The 25995-nt window shown below is 37.6% G+C and overlaps 1 protein-coding gene across 1 annotated transcript in view; it reads left to right on the top strand.

Moving 5' to 3' along the window:
- POLA1 (DNA polymerase alpha 1, catalytic subunit) overlaps positions 1-25995 on the top strand; it is a 331346-nt gene that overhangs the window by 213400 nt on the left and 91951 nt on the right. Inside the window, 1 exon segment of the mRNA XM_020989869.2 lies at positions 25516-25612. Within this exon segment, the coding sequence (XP_020845528.1) occupies positions 25516-25612 (97 nt within the window).

Here is a 25995-nt window from a genome sequence, read left to right as displayed (position 1 = left end):
GGAAGTCAACTAAAATTTCATGGGGAAAAAGACGTAATAACAGCATGAAATAAAATTATAATTTATATTTCTACTGAGTTACTGACTTTCAGTCTTCTGAGAATTTTTTTTTAAGTCTTGAGTATGATAGGATATTTCAATAGTTTTAAAAATTAGATTTCTCATTTTAGAGACATACTTAATGAAAAACTTTAAGGAAAACAAACCTTAATTCATGGATAGCAAATACACTGAAGCTACTTTGCTCTGTAATCCTGCCTATACCTTACAGTATTCCTCACTAGCATTGTTTCTGCTCAAATACAGGCACTTGATTTTATTATTGTGAGAATGGCATTGTGAAACACTGGACATATAGCAGAATTTTGCAAGGCATTTTGGGATATGTAGTTCTGTACTCTACATCAAGATCAGATGGGAATAAGCTATGTTCTTGCCTTCGTCTAGAGATGGTGCAGGGTAGATAGAGGAGGTCTCTATTGCCTGCTCATTTCATAATCCACCTATGTGATGGCAGGCAGTCAGGCAGCCTGCATAACTCAGTTCATATTTATTGTAAAGGTTTGGAAATGAATTAAATGATGAGCTTTTATGATACTAAAGATCTACACTTATAGGGCAGACCAGTTCAATTGTGAAAGAGGGCTCAGGAGCCCAGAATGCTTTTTTTCTTCCCCCAGCCTTGAGAACACTAAATAAGTCTTGCTGCATTAGGTAAGAATGGAAGAAATGGAAGTTTCCAAGGATTCCGTAGCAACTTGCCCTCTTGTCAGTTTGAAGAAAATGGGAGGTCCTTCACCATAGGTAGGAGCCAATAGCCAAAAGCAGTAACAAGAGCAGTCAGTCTGCTAAGCCCCTCACAGAGAGACTCTGACGATTTTAACTCCAGAAAATCTTATGTCTTCAGATGGGAATTCAGAGGCTAAATTTTTGCTTCCTACCCTGTCTTATTTTCCTCTTATAGCAAACTGTGTCTGAATCAGTGTTAAGAGTGAAGAGACTGTGTGGTATTGTGAACTTGGAACCAGAAACCCTAGTTTTAAACCTCCCCCTCTTAACACCCCCCCCCGCCTCCCCACTCACTATTTAACTAACTTGTGTACTGGGAACTTAAGAAAATCACTTAGTTTCTCCAAATCTCTTTTTCTTCATCTGTACAGTTGTAATAATAATAGATATACTGTCTCTCAGGAATATTTGAGGAAAATATTTCATAAAATACAAAACACTGTATAAATGAATATGCCTAGCACTGTGCTAGAGTATAGGACATAAACAGAATAAGATATGATCCCTCCCCACAACTAACTGGTAGGATGTATATCTTGCACATTGTGTTTTAACCCCCAGCACTGTGCACATGGTATATACTTGCCAGGTGGGTTGATTTAGTTACTAGATAACACATGACCAGAAAAGATACAAGATAGTCTGTTTTTAGGATGCTAATCATGTGCATGATATAGATCATAAGTACAAAAGGAGCTTGTAAAGAGGAAAGCTCAGTAAGAGCTAGATTCATCAATTAAGACTTTGTGGAGAAGGTGAAACTTGAGATGTATAGGATCGTTAAATAGGAACAGGGAAAGGGGAAAGGAGGTAGTGTTCGTGTAAGACAGCATAAGCTCAAGATCGCTGATCTTTGCTTCCATTAAAAATGGCTTCTAGTTATGATGGTGGAAGTTTGATGACCTTCTTACTTCTACCCAACACAAGTTTAGAAGTAGTAGTGCTATGAAGGAGTGGCATTGATTTTTTTTTCCCCTCAGTATCCCCTGAAAAATAACAAGGCATTTCAAAAAATGCCGCAAAACTGCCAAAAAGTCCTGAATCAAACAAACAAACATTTAAAGCATCAAATTTAATAAGCAAAATAAAGTATAGCTGTGGTTAGAAAAGAAAAATATGGATTAAAAGAAGTAGGAACAAAAATACCAGAAGATGAAAACACATCCTCAACAACAGCTTCAGAAACAAACAATAAATTCCTTAAGATATATTAGAGTATGGAGAAGCAACAGAAAAACTAGGCTTTTTTTTTTAACTTGAATTTTATCTTTATATTCCACAAAAAAAGTTTTGCTGTTTCTGGGTTAGATTTTTTTTTTCAAGTTAAAGTCACATTTGCCTGAGTTATAGGTTTATTATTTAATTAGCTATTGTCTTCTACTTCGGCTATGGTGAACATAAAACAGAGTCAGATTTTCTTCTCAACAATCATATGCCAAAGGCAAATTTTCCTGATAATCTTGGTTTTAAAAAGAATAAGGGATAAGGAAGTAGTTACTTATTTCCATGAATTTTTGTTTCATTTGTCTGCCTTATCCACTGTGGTTATCTTGCTAATGGCAAGGCATGGTCTGGCCAGACTGCTTCTGTTTCTTTGTTCCCTTGATCATCTTTCCTTTAGATTCTATAAGGAAAGGAGGAGGCAAGTTAGGGCAGGGCCCATGTGCTTAAAGCATTACCACTTTGGTAGAGCAAGTCTTTTAGTCAGTCAGTCAGCAGGCATGTATTGAGCATCTACTATGTACCAGGCACTTTGCTAAGTGCTAGGGATGTGAAAAAAGGCACAAGATAGTTTCTACTTTCAAGGAGCTCACAGTGTCAGAGGAGATAAAAATTATATGCAAGCAAGATATGTGCAGATAAATTGGAGTTAAACAACAGAGGGAAGGCACTAAGACAAAGAGAGATTCAGAAAGGCTTCTTGTCAAAGATGAGATTTAAGCTGGATTTGAAGGAAGCCAGGAAATGAAGATGAGGAGGGGAAGCATTCCAGGCGTGGGGTGGGGGTGGGGGAGGCAGGCAGGAAAAAAAATGTCTGGAGTCAGAAGATATAGTACCTTGTGCAAGGAATAGCAAGGAGGCCACGTCGTTGGATCATCTGAGGTTGACTACAGTAGATTGGAAAGGTAGGAGGGGGCCAAGTTATGAAGGGCTTTGAATGCCAAGCAAAGGATTTTATATTTGAATCTGGGAGAGAAATTAATCAACCAAATAAGGAAAAAAATATCTCTTCAGTTGTTAGCTGTATGCCAAGAATATAAAAAAAAACTATACAAAAAAGAATTTGAAGGTGCTTCTTGATTGAGAACTCGAGGATTCTTTATGTAATTGTTAACATTTTCTTCCAGTATTTAACCTTCAGTCTATCCTGATGAAATTTTTTTAAAAAAATGAATGTGTTCCCCCAAAAAAAAAACACTAGGGGGGGCCAGTGATGTTTAAAAACCTTAAGTAAATAAGCTTTATTAAATCTTCTAAGTGGAGCATGTGATTTAGCACTTTTTAATTAAGTTTATTAATTTTTTAAAATTATTAAATTTATTCTGGCATTTATTAAATGCTAGAAGTAGAGCACATAAAAATCACTTTCATTTGTTGGATTTCCCCCTGACCCTCCAAAAAAATTAATGGATCATTCATGGCAATATGATTCCCATATCAAAGCTTGCAGTCATGACTGGGAGAGGAAACCTCTCAGCTGTTGTCTTCATTAATTTCCTTTACCAGTGCTCTAAGATACTGACTTTACTTGTCAGCTGACTCCTTCCTTAAGGTAGGCCCATTCCCTACCTTCTTTACATCATCAAATATACTATGTTTAGCATAATCTTAATTTGTGTTGTTGATGGTGCGTTAAGCATTAAATAATGATAATGTCTAGAAATCAGTTGGTGTTGAGGACTGGGAATGGTTTTTTAATCTTCTACACAGTCTTTGTAGTATCTCTGAATATGAAAAAAGAAGGATGAAAAGTAGGTCATTACTGGTATGTGATGGATGTGAGTTGGTGGAATGATCTCTCAGGGTAAATTCACAATAACTACCTGGCTCGGGTAAAAAAGAAGATGTAACTAATCTTGGTAACAATTCTTCAAAAACAAAAGAGAGATTTGCAAAATAAATGTTTCTTCTTTTGCAAAAATCTCCTATGTAAGTTAAAAAAATTAAGCTTTGTGGTCCCTTTTGGGATTTTTTTCAAAGTAACTTAAACCACAGCCTCATGATAGAACTATCACAATAGATAAGTTATTGCAAACCCACACAATATCCTCTTTATATATGAACCATGAATATGGTTCAAGAAAGAAGTTATCCAACCTAAGACAACCACTTCTTGTAAGATAGTGATACGTATGCTGATTTCTAAGTGAATCAGTTAACTGCATATGCACACATTATATATATGATACACATTACATATAGTTTGTATATAACCTTTATATGATAATGTTATAAATATCTGTGTTTGTAATCTATAACACCTACTATATGCTGGTGACTAGGCTAAATACCAGAGAGACACAGATGAAAAGAAAACTGTCTCTACCGTCATGTAGCTTATATTATGTTGAAGACAAAAAACAAAACAAGACCTCTTGTGAGGAGAATAAAGAATTCATACAGTGGAATGGGGAAATTGGAGTGCTGTGCTATATTTTCACAACTTAACCATTACTGATAATTAGAAATGGGCACTTTAGATTTAAAGAGGAAAGGATCTCAAACCATGTTCTTCCCTCCCTCTCATCTGATTTCATTGGTGTAGGGAGCTTCCTCCACCCAGATGTGCACTGCCCTTCTCTGTAGCTTGTAGCCATGGAGAGTTGCTTAGAGCAACAAGAAGTTAAACGGCTTCCTAAAGTCATGTAGCCAATGTGTGTCAGAGGTGAGGGAAGAATACAGTCTAGGTCTTCCTGACTCCCTGTCTCTGACCATAGGAAAATAAAATTGACAGAAAGTACTCTCCTAGGATCGTCAGTTTAGAGTCAGAAGGGATTGTAGAGATCATTTAGTCTAATATTTCATTTTACAGATGAGGAAACAGGTCTGGAGAAATTGTAACTTGTCTGTGATTATACAGGTCATAAATGGCAGTGTGTCAGGATTTTAACCCAGGTACTCTAGTTCCAAATCTTATAAAGGTACATTCTACTTGGGCAAGTATGAGGGGTGTTATTTAGTGCACTAAAGATTTATGTCTTTCTCATGATACAGTAACCATTCTTCTGTGTCCAGATCCCCCTTGAACTTCACCCTATTCATTTAAGGGTACTTAATTTACCCCCCCATGTATTTTTAATAAAAATAAATTAATAATAATTGAAAATATAAATTAGTTTCAGTGGCGTTTTCTTCTTCCTTAAAATGACTGGAAAAGGTTATTTTATGTCTACAGATGTTAAACAATATGTCTGTGCAAGGCAAAGTAGATTGCTTTGGAATTATTGGTGGGCAGGACCTCCTACAGGCCTGTGGATGATTGAAAGCTCCAACTCCCTCTACGGGTTCCCTCCTTAAGGCCTGCCCACTAGTGCCAAGTTGAATATACTATTTTGGAAAAAGAAGAAAAAAATTCTTGGCAAGATTATACTTTTTCCCTCGTCATTTCTGTTCTCCATTATTCAGTTTGATTGTGGTTGTGGATGAACACCATTTCGAGGAATTAATTGTCTGATTTAAGGCTTAATAAATTCATCTTTAGCTCAAACTGGTGGTAAATTAGAATTCCTTGTTCATTTCTTTATTGAGTGGGCAGAACTCTGAGTCAGGCATCTGGGTCCTGTTCCCTGTTCTGCCAGTCATTTGCTTGGGTGACTTGGTTAATGAATCTTTGTCGTCTTTTCTGTAATGACTATGGTGGGGTAGTGATACATAACAACCACATTGTACTGTTTTTAATTTTTTAAATATCATTTAAAAAACAAACAGACATTCCTAACATTTGGTTATCTGTGGTCATGGGAGTTAGGAGACAGCCTGATCCAAAGAATTCATGTGTGATTATAAGTTTCTTTGGTCTGAGGCCGGATTTGAATTAAGGTCCTCCTGACTTCAGGACTGGTGCTCTATCCACTGTGCCATCTAGCTGCCCCAATAAGTTTCCTTTTTTATTCAATCATGTGTAGTTCTTAGAACCCACTCCTAGGTGTTTGTAGAACTCCTGTAAGCTAACACTTGTGAGTGAGCCTTCATTGAAGTTGTTAACAGCTGCAGATTTGACTGGTTTCAAGTTTTAGTGCCTTTGCTTCATGTACTTGTCCTCTGGTAGAGGTACTAGTGAGAAGTGCTATGTCAGGAAAGAAGAGAAAAAGAAAACTTGGTTAGCTTGTCTGGAGAACTAATAAATTATGAAATGGCAACTGTGATGTGGATGCTTAAGCACATATTCTGTGAGGGTTTCTGGTGGGGCTGTCCCCCACAAGGAGGATAGAAGAAAACAAAGAGATGCTGAGGCAGTACTTGAAGCAGTATTGTGTGGCCAGTGATATTTGGGGAGCAACTACAGAAAACTTCTCTTGGCATATGGTAGAGAAGTAACTTTTTTGTTTGTTTTCAGTGAGTTCAGTTGAGCAACAGATATTTTACTGAGTGTTGACTATGTCCAAAGCAACAAACAAGTGTGCCAAAGGACCAATGAGGTATAGCCAAAACCAGACTAAAAATTCGTATTCAGAGAAATCTATTTGCTAGTCCTTCAACTTTGGGTCATATTTTTAAATTTCTAAGCAGGCAACACAGGAGAATTCTGAAAACCATTCTCTAGTCCAAAAAGCTTAAATGCCTAAAGTTTTTTGTGACCCCAAGTATTTGAATGAATTAGTCCAGGAAGCAAAACTTTGCTTAGGGGCAGGTGAAGGGGTGGGTACAAAACCTATCACAGTGGACCCAATCTTCAGTCTTCATAAGAAGTTGGAAGCATAAGCCTAACAGTGTTGAAATTGGAGTCTTGACTGATTTGCCAGTTCTGTTTGTTGCTATGTGCTCAGAAAATAGAGACTAGCGCCTGAAGTACTGGAAAAGTGCTCATCTATTCATAGAAGCAGATTGAAGAGCAAAGGCATAGTACAGAGAAAAGCTAGGCTTGAAAGAATGGACCAATATAGAAATGAGGAAGGAAACTAGAAATGGGTCTGATGATCTTTTTAAAAAATTATTGTTAGAAGGAGGAATAGAAGGGAATACATTTTACATAGTTTATTACTAAAAGATCTTTGATTTTTATTGGTGCAGGAGCTCCCTCTACCATACAGATTCCAACTCTCATATGTCTTTTAGCCCAAGGTAGGTTGGCATGAACCTATTTTTTCTGGTGTTGTATGTGTCTTAGTAGATATTTTATGAGTTGACGTGGACAAAAAAAAAAATCGTCATTGCTGGTTAGTGGCATTGATTGGCAAGGAGCCTTTCAGAACACTCTGGTCCTGCCAGGGCAGATTCCTTTGCTAGCACTTTAACTGATGTTTCTTTTGAACCTAGAATAACCTCCATACTATAATGCAGTATCAAAGTGGGACTCTGTACCAGTTGGGATAAGCAGTCTAAGTTATGTCCCATGATCAGCACTTCCTGCCTTGAAACTTTTAAAAATGCCCTTCCATACATTTTCTCTAGTTTTTCCAAAAGAGGAAAAAGAGATAAACAAGTATTTGTCTAATCAACTTGTCAAAAGATTGAGTGGAAATTACCATTTCCTTCCTTTTAGCCCAAGGTAGGTTGGCATGAACCTATTTTTTCTGGTGTTGTATATGTCACCTTAGGAAGATTCCATTAGCTTGCTGCTGTTGTGGTTGTGGTGTTGTTATTATGTGTGTATTTTTAAATTATACTGTAAATTTTGTTAGTTTCTTTGTGCATTGAGAAAGATAAGCACTTGGTAGGAATGAATGGATGTGTGGCTGCAGGCAAATCGAGCTTCTGATCAAGCAAGTGTCTAATACTGTAATTTCCACTGCACTCTAAAAGAAATAAAGGGCAGGGAGCACCAACCATTTTTCTTTGCTCCGCTTTTTGAAGTGCCAACATCATATACTCTCCTAGGAAATTGGAAGAAATTAAACATGAAATTAGCCAATTAGACCTGGATGTACATCAGGATCCTACATTGGAGGAGAAGGAGGGGCCCAGTGGGTATGATACTTATTGGAATTTTTACTGAAGTTTTGAAATTACACATGAACTGACTTTGTTCCTGAACAGTATCTTACACAATCGCAATTTTCTCCAATTATAATTTGGGAAAAAATATGATAGTGCCACCACGATCCTGTAGTCCCTTAAGACTTTCTTTATGTGCAGTTTGTTATAGGAAAAGTAGAACTGCTCTTTGTTGAAGATACATTATAATGTATATTGCTAAACACTTCCTTTGGAAAGTCTAGTTTACTTAAGAGCCATTCCACAGTAGATAAATAGTCAAAGGATATGAACAGGCAGTTGTTTAAGCAATCTAGTGACAAACATATAAAATTGTTCTAAGTCACTAATAATTCAAAAAATATGTAAATTAAAGCAACTTTGAGGTTTCACCTCACACTTACCAGATTGGCATGATGACAAAAGAGGAAAAAGACAAATGTTGGAAGGAGCTGAAGGAGAACAGGTACATACTGTTGGTGGAGCTGTGGGCCCATCCATTCAGAGAAACAATTTTGAACTATATCCAGAAAGTTATCAGTTTCCATACTCTTTGGCCCAGCTCCAGCCTTTTACTTAAGAAAGAGGAGAAGGACCTATATGTACAAAATTATTTATAACCACTCTGTTAGTGGTACTCAAAAATTAGAAACTAAAGGAGTATTTTACTAGGGAATGGCTAAACAAAAGGTGGTATATCAATATGTGATGGAATATTATTGTGCCATTAGAAATAATGAAATGGTTAGTGTCCGAGAAAACCAGAAAGGCTTTTCTGAATTGATGCGGAGTGAATTGAGTAGAAGTAGGAAAACCTTTTACAGAAAGATAACCTTATAGGGAAAACATAGCTTTGAGAGACTTTAGATCTCTGATTGACAGAATTATGAAACCCAAGTCCAAAGGAATGAAGATGTGAAACACACAATGAGAGAATGGTGATTAACTGAATACATTTTCAGAAATGATCAATGAGAGAATTTGTCTTGCTGGACTACTAAACTATGTATTGAAGACTTTGTTTTTCCTTAATGGGTGGAGGGAGGAAGGTAATGAGAGACTTGTTAACTTTTAAGATTCTTAATTGAAAAAATTAAAATCAAGTCTAGTCTACCAGCTTCATTCTATATAGAGTTCCTCTCTTGCCCTTAACTATATTTCACATTTCAAAAATAGCCGGTAGAGTGACCAATACAAGCAAGGATCAAATTTAGGACATTGCTTTAATTAGATTAGTTTGCTAAAGAAAGATACCAAGCAACCTCAGACTTGACAAAAGGGAATGAATATAGGTAAGTGAAGTAGTCTTCCTTTTCCTGCACATACATGCATGGTTGTACTGTCTGTCAGTTTCTTGGTTGTACAGCCTTAGTCAATTTCTAGCTTTCAGGTCTGTTATTCTTACCATTTCTTAATTTTCTTCTATTCTTCAGCTTCTCACCCATCTACTCTCATTAACTTAATAAGTTCCATATACCAAAAGTACACAAGAAAAAGGCTGGGAATAGTAAGTTGGGACCCCCAAAATCTTTGGAGAATAGTGTGCCAGCCTACTTAATAATATTTCTTACGAGACTTTCCATTTCCAACCAAGTGACATAAAGTAAAATTTTTTGTCTAGTATTTCACCGTAATGAGTATTAACTACATGTCTATGAAAGTGATATGAACTAAAATGTCTACAATTTCTATAAAGATGATTGAGTACCCTGGAAAAGGGAGAATGGAGATTGCCACCATCATTTTCTGAGCACACTCAACATCGTTAAAATTGTTTACTGTTAAATATCTGCCAGCCCACAGAGGTACATTTAGACACTGTCCACTTCATTAGTTTAAACTGTTTGTTATTCCATTGTTATGATCACTGCTTGCACACAGATACCACAACCATTCTGTGTCTATTTCAAAAGTTGATTGTCCCAAGACCTGACAGTCAGTCTACTTTCAGCTCTCTTCAGCTGGATGATGCTCAGACATCATCCAAACTCCTACTCAGAGCTTTCCTTATTTCTGATTGATAGGATGTGCAAGAACTCGCACTATAGTGCCTTAGTCTTCAAGAACCCATTGGTCAGCTCTGTGCTGTGATGAGTCATGGGAGCAGAACTTGAGTAGAGGCAGCACTGTGTAAAAATAACCAAATGACTCCAGTTCCAACTTTCTAAGACCTTTTAAGACATAGGGTACTTGAATAGACAAGGTAGATGAAGAACCCGCAGCTTATAATACACGCGGTACTTACTTCACAGTCTTATTGTGAGGAGCAAATGTGAAGAATGCATGTGACATTTTTAGACATGGCCCATGTTAATGGGTTTTTTCCCCTTGGTTTGATTTGGAATTTAAAAAACAAAACAAAACCGCTTAGGGTTGGTTCCCTTCCTTCCTCCCCATCTGGGAGAGAGAGAGAGTTAATGATAGTGTTGCCAAAGAAAATCAAAGCTTTTAAAAAGGAAATGCACAGAAGCGACTAGAAGGAAGGCCAGAAGAAAACAAACAGCAAAGAAAAGTTACGTGTTGAATTTATTATCTACTGCAGCTAGGTGGTATGGTGGATAGACTTCTGGGCCTGGGGTCAGGAAGACCTGAGTTGTTGGCCTCCAACACTGACTGTGACCTTGGGCAAGTCATTTAACCTCCGTTTTCCACAAACTGTAAAATGTAAAATGAGGGTAGTAATAGCACCTACATCCCAGGGTTGTGTTCTCACAACAATATAAAATGAGTTTATATTTGCGAAACTCTTAGTACAGTGCTTGGCATGTGGTGGGCATTGTAGAAATGCTAGTTATAGTTATTATTACTGTTGTTAGTAATAATAATAATTTTCTTTGTAAACAAATACTCTCTCCACATTTTCTCCCCCCAATAAAATGAAAGGGGGGGGGAACCTTTGTAACAAATATGTATATTTAAGCAAAACAAATTCTTCATTGTCCACGTCCAAGAATGTATGTCTCATTCTGCATTTTGAGTCTAGGAGTTGTTTAGTATGCTTCATCATGTTTTCTTTGGAATCATGACTTATCATGGTATTGATCAATGTTCTAAAGTCTTTCAAAATTATTTTCTTTATAATGTTATTTCATTTACTGTATACTTAAGAAGAAGTTGTTTAGAAATTAGAATAGAAATTGAGTTTCACGTATAATCCTATTTTTCTGTTCTACTTTGTATAGAAAAATGCCCGTTTTCTTTGGTATTTGTTAAGGACAAAATAAAATAAAAGAAAGTAAAAGAGAATGTCTACAAAACATTTTGCAAACCTTAAGGTACTATATAAACCTCAAATGTTTTTTATTAATAGTAATAATGATAATAATGACTACAAAGATGCAGCATATTTGCATTATATACAGAAAAAAAGTATGCATTTAATGATAAAAAATACTTTGGTTCATATAGCAGTGTCAGAGCTTACACTGCTGTCATCCCTAGTTTTACAGTTTTACTCTCTTCCTATGTACACACACACACACACACACACACACCCTCCTCTCCACAAGTGACATGGATGATTATTATACTATTCCAGAGGAATATGCTAGCATAGTCATCCTGAAGTGATTTCTGATACTAAAACCAACATACCTGAAACATCTCAACCGCTAGGGTTTTTCCAGGGAACCACACAGCACTAAAGAAATAGGGTGCTATCAACAAATCTGGCATATTCTACGTATGGATAAAGTAGTATACAGTATTGAAATGTGACTTTCAGTAATGGTGGAGAATAAATTCAGTAGGGTAACTTTGCTCAGAACCTTTAGCACTCAGAACCTGCTAACACCAGTTAGTTTTTAGTATCATTGACTTGTATGATTAGTAGCTGTTGACACTAAATCTAGCATCTCATGCAGCCAAGGTACAGGATTTCCAAGCAGCTTCATTTATTGTTAGTTGGTACTTTGGTACTGATATATTATATCAGGCCCATACACATGGCCACAGTGACTAATGTGAATGAATAAATGAGCATTTATTAAGCACTTACCATGTGCAAATTAAAAGAACAGCTAGGTGGCAAACTCAAGTGACAAGAAAAATGGTGGTACCCTCAAAATAATCAGAAGGTTTAGCAGGGAGTTGGGGGAGGTGTTTGGGGAAGAAGGATAATGGATTCTGTTTTAGTTGTATTGAATTGGAGATTCCTATGGGGCATCTGTTTTGAAATGTCTGTTAGGCAGTTGGTCATGTGGAACAGGAACTCAGGTGAGAGACTGACTAGCTTTGGATAGGTAAATCTGGAATCATCTGAATAGAGAGGATCATGGAACATATGAGAGCTGAATAGATCACCAGCTGAGAGAGTGAAAGGAGTAGCAGGCCCAGGTCAGAGCCTTGAGGGACATGCCAGTTAGTGGGCATGACATGGATGAAGATCCCACAAAAAGTGCTGAGAAGGAATGGTCAGAAGTGGAGGAGGAAAATGAAAAGAGAACAGAGTTAGAAAGATCCAGGAGGAGAAACTAGTTAACATTATCAGTTCTGTGGAGAAGTGAAGAAGGTTGAGGATTGAGAAGAGACCATTAGTTATGGCAGTTAAGAGATCATTAGTAACTTTGAAGAGCATGGTTTCACTAAAATGCTGAAGTCAGAAACCAGATTATAGAAGATCTTGAGAAGAGGAAGTAGAGCTATTGGTTATAGACAACAGTGTAGTTATAATGATGGGTATATGGTTATAGTTTCCTAGGAGTTTACCTGAGAAGGGGAAGAGAGAGATAGGAATATAGCTGGTAGGCATGGTAGGGTTTTCTAAGGATGGGAGAGATTTAGGCATGTTCATAGGCAGTAGAAACAGAGCCTATCTGGTCTTGGAGACAAGAGGACCTGAGTTCAAATCTGACCTCAGACACACTTGACATTTAACTAGCTGTGTGACCCTGGGCAAGTCACTTAACCTTGATTGCCTCACACCAAAAACAAAACAAAACAGAAAAAAAAAATAGCAGCCTATAGATAGGGAGAGATTGAAGATGAGAGAGAGAATGGGGATAATAATGGAGTCAATTTGCTGAAGCAGGTGAAAGGGAATGGGTATATTTAAAGAGGTTGGCCTTCCGAAGCACAAAGTCTGCATTATGGATAGTGGGGCATCATATCAAAAGGGATATGAGATGAAGAAGAGGGAGGAGGGGGGCTTTCATGAAATGACATAAATTTTTTTTTGAGGGAGATGAAGTATTAGGCTAGGTCCTCAGAAAAGAAGGTAGAGAAATAGAGTAGCATGGGAGGCTTGAGAGAAGAAATATACAGTTATCTCTTCCACATCACAACTTTCCCCATCGTGGTTTTGATATATCTTGGGTCAGCATAAGAAATTAAATGGTAATTTTTAGGAAGTTTTGTGGAAGCTGCAGATGACACTCAAAGACCAGCAGATGACACAGAGGGTATGACAGAATTCTTAACCCAGATTTTACAATAAGGTACTGTAAATACCCCATTTTAAAAAAAAAGAAAGAAAGAAAGAACTCAGACTTCTTCTCTGGCACCAAAGGGAGGGCCAAAAAAAGTTTTATGTGGATTTTCCAGATCATAGGGGTGCCACATCCCTAACCCCTTCAGTGTGGAAGGGATAACTATATGTGGAATAGCTGCTGTGGTAAGGAAATATAGAATTAATTAAGGAGGAATAATAGGATTGCCTTGCTGTTGTGTGGGACCCTGTTGAGATTAGTTAGCATAATAGTGGACCAAAGCTGCAGTTTCATGATTTCCTCTATGTCTGTTCAGCAGATAGTAGGAGTAATTCAGGGTTGGGGTTTAATAAGTCTTGATCAGTCACAGGACCAGGATTTCAAGGATATAGGATGGATTTGGTTAAACTTGTTCACCAAGAAGTCACCTTTGGAAAGGGAAGAAAGTGTAATCAGAGGAGGAATGAAGGAATTGTGGGTCATGCTGAGGATAAAGAATAAGTTTTAGAGAAGAGAGGCAGAGGGAAAGATGGAAAGATAAAAGATTATGATCATATAGAGGAAATTCCAGATTTTTGAACGTGAAAGACCATTTGTTGTTGATGCGAGATCAAGGGTATGGCCATTCTTAGGTGTAACTGATGTCCTGAAATGCTAGATGGAGAGCTTGATGGAACCTTAGAGATCACTGAGCCCAGAACTGTCATTTTACAATTGAGGAAGTTAAGGCCCAAAGAGGTTACTTGACTTCCCCAGAATCACACAGCTAGTTTGTGTCTGAGGGGGCATTCAAACCCACATCTTCCTGACTCCAAGTCCAGCATGCTGTCTGCTGTTATTACCTTGTGGAGTGGAGTATTAGGTCATGAAATTTGGGTGGATTGAGAAATTAGTAAAGTAAGGGATTGCAGAGATATCACCATGTTTGTTGAAATCACATAGAATGAATAAAAGAGAAGAAGGCTCTGAACTCATATAGGAAGCAAGAATGTTCTGGGGAATCAATAGATAACAGCTACCAACCAGTGTCTGAATTGGGTGATAAATTTGAATTGAATGAACTTTGAATCAAGAGGTTGCAGAGTGATAGCAGTAGAGGGAGAGTGTGGAAGTGACAGTGAACAGCAAGGGATATTCCAGCTTCCCCACAGTGACCAGTGGGGGAATAGGGAAACAAAGTGAAAATGCAACCAGTACCAAGAAGGATGCCTAGGGATGCCATGTTATCAGAAAAGAGCCAGGTCAGTCAATATTGTATCAAAATAAAACAAAATAAGATAACTTCCTTAGTGCTATCTATTCTCTGAGTAACTTTACTATCTGTTATCCTGATTTTGACCTATCACACTGTACTTGAATAGGTTTTAGGCTGAGTACTGACCAGATTTGGACAGATTTGAAGAAATTTGGACAGACTGGTCCAGATTTGAAGAATCCTTGAGAAGATAGACCAAGAGAAAAGTGGCCAGTGCTCTGAACTTTGCTTTTAATGGGATCAAAATATCCTTGGTTGTTTTTGGTTTGAGGTGGGGAAGTCTTTGGAAATGATAGCTGTCTTTAAGGGTTGTCACGTGAAAGAGGGATTTGATTTTTATTGCTTAACAACAAAAGACAAGGCTAGAACCAGTAGATAGAAATTATGAGGGCAAATTTTAGCCCAACATAAGGAAATACCTCTAAAAATTAGAGGTGTTTGAACATAGAGTGTTCCTAGTGAAAGGCAGAGTGGTGTAGAACATTGAAAGGTGACCTCAGAGTCAGGAGGACCTTAGTTCAAATCTGGCCTCTTATACATGCTGACTTTGTGACCCTGAGCAAGTTACTTAGGCTCTAAGTGCCCCAGGCAGCTGTTAAGAATATGAGTGGTAAAACTGGTGCTGATCTGAATTGGGAAATAGAGCTTCGTCACCAGATGCAATCAGAGGTCCAGACTCCCCTCTCAAGTAAGACAGCCCATCCCTCCTCCCCTCAAAAAGTGGAATGGGCTGCCCAGAAAGGTGGTGAGTGAATGCCAAGGAGAGAAATTGGAATATCCTTTGAATGTGAGAAAATGAAGTCTACCTACTAGTGTTCTTGGCTTATACAGGTTTTTGAAGTTGTTATTGTTTGGTTTTTTGTTTTTGTTTTTAATCACTGGTGGTTTTCAAACAGAGGCTTTTGGGGCATGTTGTAAAACATTCATGTTTGGGTAGTTTGGATTAGATGACCTCTTTGGGGAGGGGTCCCTACTAGCCAGTGATTAAATTTTAAGTACCCACTACATGTCAGGCACTGTGCTAAGCTTTAGGGGAACAAAGAGGGGCTAAAGACACTCCATGCCCTCTAGGAGCTTGCAGTCTGATGGGAGTAAGGAAAGGGGGACAACCTACAAACAACTTTGTAGCATCAAGTTATATGCAGGATAAATTGGAGATAATTAGCAGGGAAAACACTAACTTTAAGGGGATTTGGAAAGGCTTCTTACAGAATGATTGAGTTTAGCTGAGACTCAGAAGAAGCTAGGAAGCAAAGAGGGGGAAGGGAGAGTATAACTGACTGGGGGTAGGGGCAGGCAGGCAGCCAGTGAGAATACATAGAATCAGAAGATCTTTTTTGAGCAATGTCAGAGGCCAGTGTCACTACATAGAGAGTACATGGGGATGGGAAGGTGAGTGAGATTTAAGAAGACTGGAAAGTAAGAGAGGGCCAGGTTATGATGGGCTTTGAACACCAAAGGATTTTATATTTGACCCTGGAAGTATTAGGGAGCTACTGGACACTATTGAGTTGGAGAAGGGAGTGACATGGTCAAACCTGTGCTTTAGGAAGATCACTTTGGTAACTGAGTGGAGAATGGTCTGGGATAGGGAAAAACTTGAGGCAGGGAGACCAACCAGCAGGTTATTTCAGTAGGCCAGGTGTAAGGTGTTAATGGCCAATCCAGTTGTCTACAGCAAGCCTTTCCCAACCTCTCTGAATTCTGGTACCTCCCCTCTTTTAATTCTTTTCTGTTTATCCTACATAGAGCTTGTTTTTACATATTTGTTTTCTTGTTGTCTCCCCCCGTTAGACTCTGAGCTCCTTGATGGCAAGGACTTGTCTTTTGCCTCTTTATGTATCCCCCCAACATTTAGTGCAGTGCCTAGCACATAGTATGTGCTTAATAATTGTTCATTACCTGACTGACCAGAGTAGTAGCAGTGTGAGAGGAGATAAAGGGGCATATACAAGAGATGATATCAAGGTAAACTCCATAGGACTTGGCAATAGATAGAATATGGGGGGGAGAGAGAGAGAGAGAAAGAGAGATCAAAGTTGACACTTAGGTTGCAAGCCCAGGAATGCCCTTGATAGTAATAGGGAAGTTAGGAAGAGAGAAGGATTTGGGGGGAAGGATAAAGAGTTCAGTTTTAGACGTGTTGAGTTTCTACAGTAGGCAGTTGTTGATAGAAGTTTAGAGGTCAGTAGAGAGGATGAGGTTGGATCTATAGATTTGCTTAGAGTAATAATTAAATCCATAAGAGTTGATGAGGCACTTAATGAAATAGTCTAGAGAAGAGTTCTCAGGACAGAATCTTGGGGGTTCTGTCCCATCAAGTAGCAGGTGTGATCTGAATAACCATCCAACACAGGGGTCTGAGAAGGAGCAATCTGAGAGACTGAGAAATCAGGGTAGAGTAGTGTTACAGCACTCAGAGAGAAGAAGGACTGATATCACAGGCTGCAGAGAGGTCAAGGATGGGTGTTTGCCATGAGATTTGTCAATTAAGAGATCATTGGTGACATTGGAGAGAACAGTTTTAGATTAATAATGAAGTCAGAATTCAGAGTGTAGAGAGTTAAGAAGAAAATGAGAGGAAAGGAAGAGAGGGCATCAACTCCAGGCTGCTTTCTCAGGGACTTCAGCCACAAAAGAGAGGAGAGATATGGGAAGCTAGCTAGTAAGGATGGTTGGATTAAGGGGTTTTTTGAGGGTGGAGGAGAGGTGGAAATGTTTGTAGTCAGTAGGGAATCAGCCAATAGATGGGGGTGGGGGGGAGACATTGAGGATAAGTGAGATAGTAGGGATGATACAGGGGGCTATGTGCTGGAGAGGATGAAATGGAATGTGATCACTTGCACACGTAGAAGGATTTCCATTGGCAAGGAAAGGGGACACTTTCCTGTGTGAATCAGGAGAGGAGGAGGTAATATTGGCCTTAGTATGCCATCTGAGTGATGAAAGGAGGAGGGAGATAAAGGAAACTCAGAGAATGGCCTCAGTTTTTTTCCAGTGAAGTCTGAGGTAAAGTTCTTACTCAAAGGAGTGGCGGCGAAGGAGCAGTGGGAGTTTTAAGAAAGCATGAAAGGGTTTAGAGAAGCTGCCACGGGGCATGGGATAGTGAGTTAGTTAGAGGTGTGAAAGGATTGCCTTGCCACACAGTGAAGGCCTAGTGGAGATTACATGATATAAATTTGTAGTGACTCTGTTAAGCATGTTTTCTCATTTTTCTCCAGCCTTGTTCAGTCATATGTGAGTAGCCCCAAATGTAGTACATGGTGAGAAAAATCCAAGGCTGATCCTTGGCAGAGCATGATCAGCAGTGGGACAAGGAGGCAAGGAAAAGGAATAGGTAGACTTAAACTGGTTCACCAGCAGGTCAGAATGGGGATGATAGGAGAGTATAGCCAGTCCTGGGTGATGGCCTTGGAAAAGAACCAAGGGGTTGAGAAATTGGAAGTTACGATGAGAATGAAGAATAGGGGTTGCAAGGGAGAGGTGGAATGACAGCAAACTGACTAGATAAGGGAATTTCATAGAGTCCATTTCATGAATATGAAAGTGTTATATTTGTAGATGATGGCAGGAGTGAACGTCAAAGGGGGAGAGATTACCGATTTATGGTGGTAGAGGGTAAGCTTGGAAGTGGCAGTGGGGAGCTGGACCAGTGAGTCTTCTAGTGCTGCAAGTCTGTAGTTCTGATTCTAATTCTGGAAGGACCTAACTTCCAGGCCTTAGACAGGTACTTACTAGCCTGGATAATTCAGTTAACATTCATAAGCTTCACTTGTAACCTGACCTACATCATTGTATGGTAGTAAGAACTGGATAAGAGAATACGTGTGAAAGTGCAAAGAATTGGAAATAAGTATTTTATAGCAGTGCATCAGTGAGAAAAGTATCTCCTGAGACATTTATATGTGCCTTAGCTTGATGGTAATGTGGTGGCAAAAGATATAACACTCACTGGATCCACCAGATGTAGGCTTGCTACCTTCTTCTAGTGTAGAATATGAACTAGAATATCACATGTCATGGAACATTCCTGAGCAACCAGGGCAAATTTAGAGTAGAATGGTATAGTTTTTACTACTGATGTTATTTCCAATAGCCGTGTCTATTTATTTTCATAACTACTGATATCTCTCATCATAGACTCTTAGTGACAGGTTATTAAGATGTCCGAAAATAGACAAAGCTTTCTAAATGTCATCTTTTGCCTTTTCATTAAATGGGGGCAGGGAAGGGGGAAGAGAACTATCCTCATTTCAACAAGATGGATGTATTTGTGCAAGCATGCCAAAGATGAGAGATTGGGATATCTCTTGCATATGAGTTAAGTGAAGGGTGGTTGCTTAGTATTCTTTACTGGTATAATTGTGTAAATGTAATTATCAGGTCATATGCATCTAAAGTGCAGAGTGCTATGGTAGTAGGTACTGGGATAGTTTTAAATTCCTAGTGCTTCTCTTTATAAGAAAATAAAAGCAAATCTTTTACATCATTAATCCTTTGTCTTTTGCCTTTCTGATATAGAAAGTAGCAGGCAAGTGCTAGTATAAGCAAATAACTTTTTATACATAATTTTAGTGTTAGGGAAAATTTGTATTTAAATCTATTTTTTTATAAATGTGTTTAAATAAAGAACTAAAGGAATTCTGTTCATGTTGTTGATATATTCTTAAAAGCAAAGAGAGGCAGTATTTCAGGTTTCAGGGGGCAGTAGGATAATATGGGAAGAAATAGGATTGGAGATAGGAAATTTGTGACGTTAGACGAACAGTAAATTGAAGAGATGGGCCTATAACAATCCTTAATTCTAGTGAGTCCTTTATGAGCAGCATTTAGATACTTAAACATCTGCAATATTGAGCTCAGCCCCCTATCCTAAGATGGAAATTGCCATGTGCAGAATGACTTGATAGAAAATGGTGCACATCCTATATAATCTTCTAACAGCAAAATGCGACCAGTGGCACTTCCCCGAAAAAAAATAAATTACCCGAAATTTGCAGCACATTCATATTCAATTTCATCACAGCAGATGCTCATTAGTATGTTGTTATTAATTGGTATTCACTTTAGGTTTTGTTTAAAATGAAGATAATAATTAGGTTTTAATTACTACATCATTGGGGGGGGGAGATGCCTCTCAAAACACTGAAATATTTCCTGGTGCTAACTCAACAACGTGTGCTAGTAAGAACGTTGAAGATACATTTTCATGAAGGATGCAATTCCAGGGCAAGAAATTACTGTAGAGTTTTTTTCCCCCCTTTTAAACATGGTAACCAAGAACTTAGACTAAATAGTCTACTTGATGGACATACTGAATAAGATGATAATGTGCCACCATTCTTTTTAATCAAATTACCAAAAAGACTTCTTGGGAAAGTAACCCTTACAAGCGGCTGATTAATGAAGTGGTGCCACTGTTTTGTATTAGAACTAATTGAAGTAATCCAAATAAGTTATTTCCATAGCATACGGAAATAATTTCTTTTACAAAGAAGTACAGTGGAGTTGGCAAAGTAGTATTTCTTCCCCCCCCCAACCTTCCTCCTCCCTCCTTCCATTCTGTGTTTGCTGGGATGGGGGTGGGTTGGGGAGGAGGTAGGTATGGGGAGATAATGAAATTAAAAGAGATAAGAAAAGAATATTATATTAAATATAATAAAGGGAAGAAAGAAAAATATATATAGGATTGACTCAATTAAGTAGATAGAATTAACAGCTGTAGGGAGAAAAGTATTAAATTATTTAGACTACTTTCAGAGAATAGAAATAGTTCAGGACTGTCTTACATAACTAATAATTATTATAATTGATTATATAATCCCCCCCTACAAAAAAAATTCCTGGTACTATTTTCAAGGAATTGTAATCCAGTTGAGGAGCTAAGATTTGTTCACACAAAAAATACAGTAATGAAAGAGATTTCACAAAGCACTGTGGAGTGTCCAAAAACCTTAGAGCAGTTTGTAGCTTTAATAGTAGTAGTAGTACCGGATAATATATGATATGAGTCCGTAAGAGAGAGAGAGAGATCTCTGTGAGTTTTACAGGTTTTCTAAGCCAAGAAGGAAAACATATGGGCCTTAAAGGAAGAAGTATCTTAAATATAGCCAAGAGAGGGAGAAATAGTATGAAGGGCTCCTAATGGGGGTTGTCAAGAACAGTGACCAGTCTGCCTCCCTAAGGGAAATAGATGGAAAGTAAGGCCAGATTTTAGAGGTTCTTAATTGCTAAGCTATGGAGTTTGGATTTTATTCTGTGGGTAATGTGGAACCGTTGAATTATTTCTTCATTTATGCTTATATTTCCTTGTGAATATGAAACATTCAATCCCCTGAAGTCCTGAATTATATAGTTCTTGTCAAGTTAGTCTAAAAAGATGTACTTTTCACCAGCATTGAATTCATGGAAGAATGGTATTCCTCAACTGTTGAGACTATCTCTTCATTATTTCTGCTGATAATGGCTAAGCAGGATAAACCCAAAGAATTGCCTTCATAACATTATGTCTTTTCAGAACTTTATTAATTTTAGATTTTACAAGTATGAGGAAGCAACCCAGGCGCTAGACAAGTGGCAAAGAGGAAACATTAATTAGGAATTAGAAATTGGCTGTGGATAACCTACGTTTGGGTATTTACTTAATAATTTCATATAGTCAGCACTTTACAATAATAATAAAAGCTCCCATTATGATCTACAAAGTACTTTATATGCTTTAGTTCAGGGGTGGGGAACCTGTGGCCTTGAGGCCACAGTGGCCTTCTAGGTCCTCAAGTGCAGCCCTTTGTCTGAATCCAAACTTCACAGAACAAATCCCCTTTTATTGTTATAACTTAAATTATTATATGTTATATTTTATATATTAATTATATATAGCTTATTATAAATCCCCTTTATTGTAACTTATTATATATTACATTATACATGTCATTTGTTACATATAACTTATTAATATAAAGGGGATTATTGGATATTATTATATCCCACCCCTGCTCTAGTTTATTGTTAGGACATCTTTGTCTAAGGAAGGTAGAAAAACTGATCATGCACAGCTTTCTGCTCTCTAGGTTCTCACTCTCTGAACTGCTGTCATGATCATGCTTCTTTTCATACTTTCACCCAGTATCCCTGCCTAACCCCTTATTTCTTCTTTCTTATGTAAGCCTGAAGGTATTAAAGGGAAGCTGGCTACTTTTTCTTACAATGAAATGTTTTCATGTAATCATTTATGCAGAAAATACAAGATTTTGTGGTATCACCTCAGTTCCCAAAAAAGGTTAGATATAGAGAACAGTGCCTAGTATGAGTTTTGAATGACAGGATCTCTTCCAGACCCAAACTATATTACACCTATATTACCTGATTTAAAAAATATGAAGATAGTACTTCATCAAAACTCTAAGAACAGTGACTGAGAAATTAATGAACATCGAAGTAGAGACTGCCATTTTTGACTAGAAGGGATAATGAAGTTGCATTGTTTCTAAAGGAACATTTATAGAGGTTCAAAAGATTTAAAATTAATAATATTATTATTAGAACATTTCTGTTTTTCCTTAAGTCCCAAATCTTAAAATTAAAAATTGTCTCCTAACTCTCTTACTCCTAACTTTTTTGCCTCTAGTTATCCCCATGATGTTTATTGCTTCTTTAATTTTATTTTTTTGGGAGTTATTCTTATTCCTCTGTTAAAGCAGTGGGTAACAATCTTGAATACAGACCATTCCCATGTAATAGCTGTTATAGCTCAGCCTTGTCCTTACTAAATCGCAATCAGTTACTTTGTTACATGATGTTCAAGTTGTAAAGGGATACAGAAAGAAGCCTGGGCACCTTGGTGAATGTAATTTTAAAGGCAAGAGTAAGAAATCGAACATTTTAAACCAATAAGTGAAAGCTAGAGAGAGAGAGAAATGTTAAAATATCATCTTATTTTCTTGAAGTATTTTCCATCCAATCTCGTGCAGTCAAAATGAGCATTTAAGTGGGGGGAAAAAACCTAGCTGAAGATCTCACAGAAGACTGGAGGGTGTCAGGTTTTCTTGATTAGAAGAATTTATCATCAAAGCCAAAAGAGAAAAGATCATGAAGATCAAAAAAAGCGGGGGGGGGGGGGGAGTCCTACAAGTGATCACAAATTAATGGTACAAAATGAAGAAAACAAAAGTAGTTGCTCTTCTTGTAGTTCAATTCAATTTAAGGTACAAATTTTTTCTCCGTTTCTTGTGTTCTTTAAACCCATTTAATTGTATTTGACATTGAAAATCTAGTAAGGCCTTTTGTTTTCAACCAGTTTGCTAATTGCAAAATACGGCAGGAAGCAAAAGGGCAAGAGGTGTTGGTATATATTTTTAAAATATATAACTTCTTTTTTTAAATCACTTTTTTCTATTTTCCTTATCCATTTAGGCAGTGACTTTCAATTAGCCTGTCTACTAATATCAGGTCACTAAACTCCATAGCTGACGCTTTATTCCTTCATGTGGGTTGTCACTCGTTTGCTTCAGTTGGCTGGCAAAGGTGGTTGTATATCCATTACTAGCAACACAGCACTTTGCATTTCTGAATTGACAAGCAGCTATATTGACCCAGCGCTTATTATGGGTCAACAGCTGCGTTAACCAGCGGAAGGACTGAGGGGCAATTAAAATGAATTGGCAAAAATATATCTTCCTAATTTACTCCAATTTGTTATTTATGCTAACATTGTATGGCTTCTATGGTGACACTAAACAGAATGGACCCAATAATGGCAATTAACATAAAAATATAATGGCTAATCAAATTGACAGCAACTGTTTCTCATCATCTCGACACACAATACATTATCAAAACAAACTATTATGAAGGAGGTAATTTCAGTGTTCTATTCAACCTGCTGCATGTGTGCAGTCAGGGAGATGTGTACCAGCAATTACTGCTGAATCTAAAAAACTAAACAAATAACTTAATCGCTGTCGTCCTCCTTTTTTTTCCCCCCAGGAAGCAGTAATCAGGATTTGCTAAAAATAACTGGTGTATAATAGTATAATGATGATGCATATTGTAGAATAGCTACCAAGAAATAAAATAGGCTTCTAGGTGTCTACTTTTTTTAAAAATAGGTTCAGGTAAAGAAAAAGAGCCTGGTGTTAGTAATACACATGAAAAGACAATAGCCTTAGCTGATGAATAGCTCCATGTGGATTTACTTTTACAGCCTAATATTTATAGCATAGTTTGCAATGTCCAGAGAAGTTTAAAATCTGCTGGATTTAGTAACAAGTTTCACATCAGAGTGGGCAGGAAAGGAAACAGAGTATTATTAGAAAATAGATTTTGTTTACTTTTCTTGCCATTTAAAATGGCTTATATATTTCCATCATGTTGTCAGGAAACAAGGATCTTTGGGCCATATCAGTTTAAATTAAGTCAACAAGGACTCATTAAGCATTTAATATGCTTACTATATGCCTGACGTGGTACTAAGCACTGGGGTTACAAAGAAACGCAAAAACAGTCCCTGCCTTCAAGGAACTTACGTTCTATTGAAGATAGTTTGACATTGTTGCTGCCCAACGAGAACTCTTCTGTAGCTGTACAAATTACAAGTAGTTAAAGTTATAGTTTCTGTCAGGTTCCTAGAAATATGTTATATGTACTCTAAACAAATTGACACCCACTGGTGCCTGATGGGGCATAAAACATGACCATGTGACTTTGGAATTTATCAGATTCTGTTTGTGATACAACTTACTGTGTTCTGTTGTAGTTGCTTTATTTATTTATTTATTTTGTTTTTTGGTGAGGCAGTCGGGGTTAAGTGACTTGCCCAGGGTCACACAGCTAGTGTGTCTGGGGCCGAATTTGAACTCGGGTCCTCATGACTCCAAAGCCACTGAGCCACCTAGCTGCCTCATGTTCTGTTATATTTAAAAGAAATAAAAGTATGGGTCTTGTTAAATGACCTTTCTCATGTACTTAGGAACCACCATTGAGATCTTGGAGCTCAGTGCCCTCCACCATGAGATTTTACTTCTACCAGCACCAAAAAGAAAAAAGGCATATTAGGATGTCTTATTTAAAGTAAAGTACTTTCTAGTGTTTGAAACATAAAATGCTTCCCACCTATTGTTATTTGAATTTAATATATAGTGGGTGATTTTTCTTAATATACATGTGTAGATGCAAGTCTCAAGGAGAATACATTGTGTAATGATTTTAGGTAACCCCAGGAATTTCAATAATCAGTGAATGAATTAATGAATCTCTCCAGAATCTTCTTCTTTAATCTTTGTTAGATTTTCCTATGGTCATTAAACATGTACTGTAGCTTTTTAAATAGAGAATAGATGAATTTGATCCTTGACTTGGCAGATCACAATTGGTGAGGAAAAAATGTGTACATTTATGATTGGTAAGAGTGGTAGGTAGGCTGTTACCTACATTTGTCCCATGGTCCTAAAACTTCTGCCAATGTAGCAGTTCCCATGAAGGGAAACTCATGTTTTTGACATATTATGAAATTATACTAACAGTAGTACATGTTAAACAGTTTTTATAAATGGTTTAACTTCCTACTTGCATGGACTGGGCCCCTAATAGAAAGCATGCCACTTTTGCCAATTAACAGTGCAAATTGTCAGGGGTGCATAGGAATTTGCAATTTGATAAAATCAGTTTTTTGACAGCAGGGGTAATCATTCTGCAGCTTCGCAAGTAGTAATCTGTGATCGAAGTGGCAGGATTTACTCTGAATTTTGAAAGGTATGTATGTTATATAAGGGCGGAAAACCATTAGTATGAATCCCCTCCCCCCTTTCCTTATGGGGTTTAATATAGAAGTTGATATTAGGGAATATACCCCATTAGGCGTGATCCCTTTTTTCCCCAAATAGTAATATTCATTTATATTCTGTTCTATTGCAGTATTCCGACAAGTCTCTGTATACCCAGCTGTGCTTTTATCGGCACATGTTTGATGTGGACTATGCACTGGAGAAACTTATTACCGATCATGAGAAAGGTACGTTAAAATACTGTAATTACCTTTGAGTTTAAAGTGGAAATTTGCATCATAAAGGCCAGATCTACTCTGTCACACTGTTCAAACCAGCATCACACTGCTGTCTCAGAAGCAGGCAGTGAGGGCCTGTACGAACACAGGGATGCCCTGTGTGAGGAGGCGGCAGCATAGGAATCCCCATCTTTGGCCCCTACTGCATGTCTCCCATTGATTTCTATTGAAGCAGAGCTTTGGGGGAGGAAAAGTACAAAAAAGACTTTTAAAAATACTGTGTTTTTAAAATGCTATTTTCTATAATAAAATAAGCATAAGCTCTGTGTTCATTGGGCCTAAGAAAACCAGAAATTATCACAAAGGAATAGACATGGAGTGTGTCTGTGCTG

The sequence above is a fragment of the Phascolarctos cinereus genome, unplaced genomic scaffold, assembly GCF_003287225.1.
Source record: "Phascolarctos cinereus isolate Bilbo 61053 unplaced genomic scaffold, phaCin_HiC Scaffold_726;HRSCAF=1367, whole genome shotgun sequence".
Lineage (NCBI taxonomy): Eukaryota > Metazoa > Chordata > Mammalia > Diprotodontia > Phascolarctidae > Phascolarctos > Phascolarctos cinereus.
Note: the sequence above shows the minus strand (reverse complement) of the source record. Positions and strands in the feature narration are given on the sequence as shown.